The following is a 9,637-nucleotide window of genomic DNA, read 5'->3' as shown; positions in this document are numbered from 1 at the left end:
ATTCAAGAATCCCCAACTTTCTCTTCTCTTTCTTCTTTTCTCCTTTCTGAGGCACTGGATTGGTTTCATCTGAAAACCACAAAAAGTATAAAAAGTGTAAAAAGAAGGGTTGTCAAAAGAATGAAAACGGCTCTTTGTTTTCATGACATACCTGCTTGTATTGTTTTAGATATGGCTGCGGGTGTACTCTGCTCCTCGTCACTCTCTGCCGCTGCTCTCGGAGTTTTTCCTCTGGCTTTCTTGGGAGCCGGCTGGTCTGTGGTCGTATCTTGTTGAAGAGCAGACTTAGTTTTTTTCAGGGGCTGGGGAGATGATGTGGTTCGCACTGCTTGGGTTGATGATGACCTCAGTTTTTTGCCATACGGTTCAAGCTCAAGCTGCCTGCGAGTTGTTCGACGCAACGGTTGTTCCAGCACCGGGGAGGCCTTCTGCTTCTCGTTTGTCTTTTCTGATGAGGAACATTTGGGCGTGGGCTTAGGCTGAGCTGGTGTGGAGTCATCCCCTGACAAACTTTGTTTTTGTGGGGAGACAGGCTGAGGTTCACCTGTTTCTGCGTCTGTGGTCTCTGCTGTTAGCAGTTGGGTCTCTGCCTGTAGGTCCGCACAAGGCGCTGCAGTTTGAAAGGCCTGAGATACTTCAGCTTCTAGAGTTTCTGATTGTTTGCTTTCAGTTTGTTGTTTATCTGTTTTCTGACTCACATGTTGCTCTTGGTCTACATTTTCTGGTGTGCTTCCTGTTTGTACTAACTGGACATCCATCTGTGGAGACACCCATTTCAGGTTATGTCTTTACAGCAACTATAACCTCATACAGCACCCTTACAGCATACAAGCAGTGAGTTCCCACCTGTGTTAGGTCTGTTTCTGAAACATCTTCTTCACATGAAGATTTCTGAGCATCTGTCTCTTGATGCTCTTCCACCTAGAGGCAGACAGAGGAAATGAAAAGCTTCAGCATTAAAGTCTATTAAAAAAGTGACTGCCAGCAGCCTGAATTTGGTTGTCTGATTTTATTTAACCCACTGCTGCCACCCAGTGGCAACTCTTCACCCTACACCTGGTAAAAATGTTCCAGATTTTTATTAAAGCTTCAAGAAGTTTAGGAGGTAGCTTGTGACCTATTTTACTACACGTGACAGATTTTTTTCCCCTTTTCTTCTTCTTCTTTTTTTTTTTACAATAAAGGTGTTTTAGTAAAATGAACAACAGGATTCTAATGTAAACGCAGGTAAGACGGTTTAAGTATGCTGCTGAAACCAGCAGTAGACACACTGTAAAGTTCACAAATGGGATGTGTTCGAGGAGTAGAATTTGCATTTTATGTTAATCGAAGTGGATAAAAAACAATCAATAATATCTCATATAGAACAATAAATATAACAACATATTCCAGCGGTCCCCAACCCCCGGGCCACAGACTGGTTTAGGCTCATGTGTGAAATTTATGGTTTTCAGGGTTTTTATCATTATTCTTTATTGTTTTTATCGTTAACTCAGTTTCCCTGGGTCTTCTCCCGTGTGTTATGAATAAATCTTCTTTTTGTTTTTTTGGTACCAGGTTTATTTTGTTGTATTTATCCGCGACACCTTAAAGGCTGGTCTGTGAAAATATCGTCCGACATAAACCAGTCCGTGACGCAAAAAAGGTTGGGGACTGCTGATACAGTGTATACTATAATATACAATATTCAAACCACAAACATGCTACAGAAGAATTCCCTCATTTTGGAACGAGCTGCTCAGTTTGTCGGGGCTGACCTTTCTCCTGTTCACAGACGCCCAGCTCAGTCTCACCTTTACTCATATTCATGTTTCTGACTGCATCCACATGGTGCTGTGTAAGACTTTAAACAATCATCCAAAGGATTAAAAATTTTGAATTTTCTTATCTGGTACATCTCCTCCTGCTGTACAGTCGTAATGTAGATTCTAATATCATTTTGCCTGTCAGTCGTGTAATGTTAGTGGATGCTGTTGTCACTGCTGTGATGTAAATATGTTGATATTTTGGATAAAAATAACAAACTTTGTTCAAATGGAACAACACTGGTTTAAAAACGGTTTCCTTACTTTTACTTAGCGTCTCTACGTGGGTTCTTTTACTCATAAAGCTACTTTCTGCTGCGTCCTTTTTCACAAGGATTGCCACAGTTGGTAGCGCTGCATGTTTTCACTGGCTGCCTTTCCTGATACAACTCCAAAGGGATTTGTGTCTCCTCCCAGGATCAAACTGGGACTCTTTCACATGTTAGGTTTTTAAATCTCTAAATGGTCTGCCACCTGTTTGTCTGATTTGTTGAAGCCCCATGTCCCCGTTCGTTCGCTTCAGTCAGCTGAGCAGCTGTTGCTTTCAGTCCCTAAGTCCCGGCTGAAACTTAGAGGAGACCGAGCGTTCTCTATTGCGGCTCTGATGCTTTGGAATAATCTTCCTCTCTATATTAGCTACATCAGTGCCAGTTTTTAAGTCCAGATTAAAAACCTATTTTTATTCCCTGGCTTTTAACTCTGTGGGCAACTGACATTTTTATTCATTTTATTGCTATGTTTGGTTTTTCCTATTGTATTACTATATTTATATTTGTATTGTACAGCACTTTGGTCTACCAGGTGTGTTTTTAAAGTGCTATATAAAACGATGATGATTAGGCAAACGTGTAAGCCATCACAGTATGGAGCCACTTTGTCTTTCTGTCTCTGTCACTTACTAAATACTGTTTTAATTTTATGATGTCGTGGAAATAGTCTGTGTATTTAAAGTCAAACTTTACTTTGAAAATTCTAACTAAAAAAACAAAGCAACAGTGGAAACAGACTAACATATGACAAAAAACACAACTAAAAATAACAAAATCGTAACGACAACATCCAGATAGTTAATCACCTCTGTCTTTTCTTCTGCTGTCTTACTGTCTTCTGGCTTTTCCGCCTCCACGGCGGCTGTCTGTTTCTTAGCCAGTTGTGCTTTGTAGCGGTGTTTCATCGACTGCCAGGTGTGTGCGGTCACATGCTGTTTCTCCATCTCTTGCCAAAGCCGGTTTCCCCCAGTCTCCGTCTTGTGCTTGCTGACATAATTTAAAATGGCAGCATCTTCTTCAGTAGTGTAGGCACTTCTGCCTAGTTATAAAAGATTGTAGACATAATGTAGAAAACGGAAGCAGATTAAACTATTCACCAGATTTACACACATTTCTAATTGTAACTTGTAAACAATTCAAGTAATAAAAAAAAATGTAATCTGTAAAGTGCAGACGTGTTAGAACACAATCCTTCAGACATGGAAAGTCTGGGGTTTAGTCGTACCTCCTGTGGCTTGAGGCGAACTGTTTTTGCTGTTGTTGAGTCTAGCAGAATGTCTTTGGACCTTTTCAGGATTTAGCCTGTAGTCCTCTAAATTCAACTGTTCATTCTTCTCAACACAGTCATAAATATACTGGGTGGACACGTACCTGAAAAGTAAACAAGGGATATAAGTAGATAATAAGACTTCCAGGTATGCTCCAGTGCTGCTGTTGTGTGTGTGGGATTCATAAGATATGAATCATAAATGGGTTGAATAAATTTATCACCACCACCAAACTAAACTGAAGAAGCATTTTCTTTTTTATCTTCTTCTTATTGACTGAAAAGAAAAATCGCATTTCTTTAAATGTAAACACCTGCCGATATTAACATGAATTCTCAGTTCAGCACGTACCAGTGTGCAGTGGATTCAGGAATGACACTTCTGTCCTCAGGATCAGTCAGCAGTATTGCTCCTGGTTGCTGGACGTTGCACAACATTCCTCCTCCAGCTGAAACGAGCGGCTGGAGTTTGCGTTTGATGGGACCAGGTCGCAAGAAGAAATTCATCGGTTCACCCTCCACAGTCATGAAGAGAACTGGAGAGAAGGCAGGCTGGGCCACAACTTGTCTTTTGGATGGCATCTCACCTGCTGGAAGAGATTCAATAACAGCCAGTACTATAAATGAGCTACATGGATGTGATGAGTGTGAAATTCTGGACAAACAGCAACTTACATTTTCTGTATATTTTAGTTTTCGGGGTTTTTTTGTTGCTGTTGTTATTAATTTCCTCTTTTGCCAGGAGGAAAAAAAGTCAGATTATTATAAAATGATTTGTTAATTTTTTAGACTTGTCAAGTCTTCCATGTCTTTATCACACACAACAAATAGAGTTCATGGCCAAAGGTAAATATCTTATTTAAAATTGGTCAATACTGGCAGTATATCGATGCATCACTATTCTGTTAACAGTTACACAATTTGTGATCATTTATTTTGTCAACTAGGCAACTTTTATTGTCAACACATATAAATCATCTACCTAATGAATGTCAAAATTTTTAAAAATGTTTTATTCTTACAGCAATGACTCAGTTTCAGGACTATCTCATGCAATCATGTCTTTTACTAGATACCGAAAAAAACCAAAAAAGTAGTTAAGTGTGTTTCACAAAGAGAGGAGCTTGACACTGCAAGTTCAAATTAAGTGTTAAGTTCAGATATCGTGGGTCACACTGGACTTAATTTAAAAGTCAAGCCGAAAAGTTAATATCAATCGTTATATCTAATTTCTAAAGTCTTACATGAATTGGGCCATTTGTGGCTCTCATTGCAACCAAGATGTTTCTATTTTTTTAATTCTATTTATTTATTTGTATTTAATTTTTTGAGCTAAAATTAAAAAATAACTATGCTTGTTTTATATACAAAGGTTTCGTGTGTACAGTATTTGCCCACTTTCTCTTTCGTTATTAAAAGGCTGCCCACCATAGCCTTTTGAGGTGGTGGTAATTATCACTACTAAAAGCCTCTTTTCCATCCAGCTATCTTCCTTCAATTTCAAATTCTTGAAAGAGTAGTTGTCATCAACTGTTTATTTGAAGGGTTGCAGTCAAGATTCAGAAAATCTTAACAGTACAGAAACGGCACTAGTGAAGGTTGTGAATGATCTTCTTATGGCTTATGTCAGTGGATTCATCTCTGTGCTTGTTCTGCTAGACCTCAGTGCAGCATTCGACACTGCTGATCACAATATTTTACTACAAAATGTAGGTATGAAAAAACTGCACTGCAGAAATTTAAATCATATCTATCTGATAGATGGACAGTTAGTGAGGATCATTACTGTTTACATTATACATCCCTTAGGTAACATTATTAGAAAAGACTTTCTTACATGACTACTTACATTTATTTTAATGCATTATTGTAATGGTAGATGATACCCTGCTTTAATTATTCATGAAACCACATTATACAAATCTACTAGAAAAAAAGTACAGGCATGTCTTAAAGACACCAAGGCCTGGTTTCAATCCAGATCACTACAACAGTTGCAGGTAACCACTAATTTCCTGCTTTTAAATTCAGACAAAACTGAGCTTTATTGTACTCTTCCCTAAAAATCTTAGGAACATGGTGTCCAACCAGATACTTACTCTGGGTGGCACTATTTTAGCCTCCAGTAACACCGAGAGGAACCTGGGCATCATTTTTGATTAGGATATGCCCTTTAATGCATGCAGTAAACAAATATGTAGGACTGCTTTTTTTCATCTGTGCATTAGCTCTAAAATTAGAAACATCATGTCACTGAGTGATGCTGAAAAGATATTTCATACATTTATTACTTCTTGCCTGGTCTATTGTAATTCATTAATATCTGGTTGATCTAAAAGGTTTACTTAAGGTTCCTAGAGATGGACAAACTGTAAGTAAAATTAATACTGAAATAGCCCTTAGCAGGACGTGCTCTGTGTGTGTCCTGCCGTCTCTCCAGCCTTTGTGCCACCTTTCTGTGCAGCAGATTCTCCTCAGTAATTAAGCTAGAGTACTTAAAGTCCGACTTGTACACTTATGTGTGTATTTACTACACTTCAGATCAGTAGAGCGGTATGGTGTGTTTTTGCATTATTTAACCATTTTAACTTACTCTATTTGGACCAACTTTCAGGTTTTGTTATGATCATTGTTTTTGGAAGGTGTCAGCAACTTGTCCATGTCACCTTTCAGTTTAATTATTGAAAAAAAACAAAAAACGATTTTATTGCCTCATTCTTTCCTTTTTTGTCACTTACCCCAAATCCCCTGGACATTTAGGCGGGCGTAACGCTAACTATAACAAAGGAGTGGTGTACCCATCATAATGTAAGGCACATCTCCAACAGTAGATGGTGGCAAATCAGATCTATATACGTTAATTTTAAGACTTCATACTACATTACTTTACTTATCTATTGTCTGTTATGAGTTGTATACTTGTATATTTTATGTAATCTGCCTACGGATTTAAATGAACTGTTTTGCTTATTTGTATAATTTCCAACATCCATTGTTCGTGCTGAATTTTCTTTCTAAGCTATTTAAAGGTTTACGGTGTTCAAGCTTGGTTGAAGCAACTTTAAAATGATTATTTTGTGAGATGGTTGTTTGTTTTATTGATTTAAGTGGGTTCTTGGTATAGTAAATATACATCAACATTATTTTTGCGTTTATGTTTATATTTTTTGTTGTAGTTTACAATATAAAACGGTCACTTAAATTCACTGTGAGGTCGTTGTGGCTGATTTTCTTATAAGGGAATATTATATAAAAGAAAATCAACCGGAAACTATGCAAAGCTGGACAGATTCATCCAGTGTGAAAATATGAGGCACAGAAAACGCTACGTGTACCGCTCAGACACGTTTTTCAGGCTCACATGAACAGCAGGGAGGAGGTGTGTAACATCGCTAGCCCGTCAAATGGCAAACTGTAAAAAAAGCAGTCGCCTAAATAAATGTCATCTTAGATTAGAAATAATGTTTTAAACTTACCGTGCACTTTGCCTTCTTCCTAGCTAGTCTTTCCCGCCCCAGAAAAACAACAAAGCTCACTTCCGGGTCTTTTTCTTCCTTGTTGAATTGTTAGAGGTTAGAGGCTCCGTATCGCCCCCACTGGTCGCATCCATATTATGCGATAAAGGAAAAGTATGTAAAGAAGTAAAAGTAAGTAAAGATCTTGTGAAAATCCTCATTTATAAGTAAGGAAAGGAAAATATACATGTTGTTGTGAAATAATACTTAAAATATCATAATGATACTGAAAATTATACTCATATAATTATAGTGGCAAAAGTAGAAGGTCAAGAATAAAAAGTAAACAACAACAATAATAATAGCTTTATTTGTACAACACTTTTCAAAATATGGAGTTACAAAGCCAGACTCAACAACATTAAAGCTAAGTATACACATTACACCATACAGACTAATAATCAACCCCAGGATCACACATTCATTCCAACACTTCCATACAGGCAAATACATATAAACTATGGCCTAAAATAAATGGGAATGAGTAAATGAGGCTGTTCCAAGGTTTAGGGTTACAACCTCAAAAGTGTGATTGCCTCTGGTTTAAAGTAAGACAGTGGGAACTTGATGATATTGTCTGAAAAGCCAGCTGCAGTCATATGGTCTCACTGGCTTTCAGTGTTGGGACTAACGCGTTATTAAGTAACGCGTTACAGTAACTACGTTATTATTGTGGTAACGAGCACGGTAACTAGTTATTATGCCAAAACCAGGAACGCGTTACTCGTTACTGGGATTTAGATAGGCTCGTTATTCGTTACTTGTGTGGTGGCTATCGCGGAGCTTCCACAGATTCAATAATATTAGCAAGTGGTGGAAGCCAGCAAGTGGATGAAGAAAAAGGGAGGCAGGAGGAGAGACCCGAAGCGGCCGCTGGTCCGAGAGTGTCAGGTGAACTGAACTTCAGGTAAGAAGTTATAACCTGCAGTCCATCTGGGTCAGATATGAACCAAGTTTAGGTGGAGTTTATTTTAGTTATGCTGACTTTTTCGTACTGCGTGCTAGCTAGCATGACGGAGTTTCTATACAGCTGGGTGGGTGCTATGATACTGATGTTGAACTTTATTTTGTTCATAAGGTTAATTATTAGAGTTGCCAACCGTCCCGTAAAAAACGGAATCGTCTCGTATTCAGAGAAAATATTAAGCGTTTCGTATTGAGGTGAAAAGGAACAGTTTGTCCCGGACTTCAGCTACAATGAAAAAGACACAAAGCTGGAGTTATTCTGTGTTTACGCCGCACAGCTGCCTCTTCTTCTCTCATCCTCTCACCCTCCCTCTCCTGTTTCTACTTCAATCATGAAACTGATCAATGATCAGCTGATCGGCTTTTCTCTCTTGTTTGTTTATCGCCCACTTTGCGCCAGAAAGAGGAAACCAGCGGATGTCGCGGTAAACAACAGCAGCACTTTTAAGCTTGATCAGCTGTTGTTAGAATTTATTTAATATTAATTTCTAGTATCAGCTGATGTTTGCTGGAGCCACAGCTGTAAACCTGCTGGTTATGATATTGGTTTGGTTATGTGATGAGAGGGAAACATGAAGATGAAACCAGGAGATGTCCTTACTGAATCATCAGAGCTGAACAGGTGATGGAGAAACAGGTTTACCTTTTAGTTAACATGAATGAGTTGAAGGGAAGTTATGAACTGTTTCTGAGAGACTAATAACACCAGGATCCTTTTCTAAGCAGCTGACAGCTGGTAACTGTGCAGGGGCGGGTCTAGCAAAGTGTTGCCAGGGGTCCATGTAGGGCATTAAAAGGGAAAGGGGGGGCACAAAGAAATACTTTCTTATTCTCATTTAAAATGTCTCACTTTTAAAAAAAATAATTATCTGAGTCTTGCAACAAACAATTGATAGATTGATACATATATACCATCAGAACAGTGTACATCACTGTCACAACAGTGTTTATTTTCATTCAAAGGCTTTATGATTTTTCCTATAATGGTGGGCCGGTCTCTAGTCAAAATGCCCAGGACGATTTTTTTGTCCCAGTCCAGCCCTGTATGCAGCTCATCTTCAGTCTGGTGTTACCTACATCTTCCTATTCAGAAGGCAGAATTTCCGAGTTCTGAGTACAAGCACCACGACTGCAGTTTTCGTGTTTGATGTAAAAAGCAGGCTAGGATAGAATCAGGTGTGGGATTTCTCTTGTGGAAATGTGCACATTATTTTTTCCTTTCTATTGGTAGGTGGCACAGTGCACTTGTGGCAAGTAAGCAAGCTAGAAGACCGGCAATCTTGCTGGGTATCCAGTTACGGAAGCAACACATTAACAAGAGAATTCTGAGTAAAACCAAAGTTACTTTCCCTAGTAACTAGTTACTCTGAAAGTAACGAGTAACTTGAAGTAATTGAGTTACTTTTGATAGAAGTAACTAGTAATGTAACTAAGTTACTAATTTAAAGTAACTTACCCAACACTGCTGGCTTTACAGTCCATGTAGTGCTTCATATGTTTATAACAGAATTTTGATTCTGAATTTCACTGGGAGACAGTGAAGTAAAGCAAGAATAGGTGTGATTTGTTAGCTTCTATTTGTATTGTGCTGCTGCATTCTGGAGATGGGCTATGGAGGGTTCAGAGATCTACAGTATTTAACTGCATTTTTTCAGTAAATGTGTGGACTTTACAAATGAAAAAGAATGGTTTATCTGCCATTAGCTTTTCAGTAGAACTGCCATGGCTTTGAGTTACTGTCATATGAAATAGAAAGTTTTCACAAAAAGTGCAGCCCATGATTCAGCAGCTTGTACAACCACCTTTAGCAGCAAT

At 38.5% G+C, this 9,637-nt stretch overlaps 1 protein-coding gene across 2 annotated transcripts in view; it reads right to left on the bottom strand.

Moving 5' to 3' along the window:
* terf2ip (telomeric repeat binding factor 2, interacting protein) overlaps positions 1 to 6,892 on the bottom strand; it is a 9,066-nt gene extending 2,174 nt beyond the window's left edge. Inside the window, exons 1-7 of one of the 2 annotated variants that reach the window (XM_085406778.1) lie at positions 6,818 to 6,892; positions 3,694 to 3,931; positions 3,300 to 3,445; positions 2,881 to 3,113; positions 847 to 921; positions 152 to 758; positions 1 to 69 (exon numbers count right to left, since the gene is read on the bottom strand). The exon at positions 1 to 69 is cut by the window's left edge and continues 32 nt beyond it. In XM_085406778.1, the coding sequence (XP_085262904.1) occupies positions 1 to 69; positions 152 to 758; positions 847 to 921; positions 2,881 to 3,113; positions 3,300 to 3,445; positions 3,694 to 3,923 (1,360 nt within the window). In that variant the 5' untranslated portion in view covers positions 3,924 to 3,931; positions 6,818 to 6,892. The remainder of the gene's footprint in view (positions 70 to 151; positions 759 to 846; positions 922 to 2,880; positions 3,114 to 3,299; positions 3,446 to 3,693; positions 3,932 to 6,817) is intronic. The other variant, XM_085406779.1, reaches the window with a different exon arrangement.
* Positions 6,893 to 9,637: the final 2,745 nt, after the last annotated feature.

Source organism: Rhamphochromis longiceps, linkage group LG5 (genome assembly GCF_057381845.1).
Source record: "Rhamphochromis longiceps isolate RC_006_pf linkage group LG5, R_longiceps_female_GT1.1, whole genome shotgun sequence".
NCBI lineage: Eukaryota > Metazoa > Chordata > Actinopteri > Cichliformes > Cichlidae > Rhamphochromis > Rhamphochromis longiceps.
Note: the sequence above shows the minus strand (reverse complement) of the source record. Positions and strands in the feature narration are given on the sequence as shown.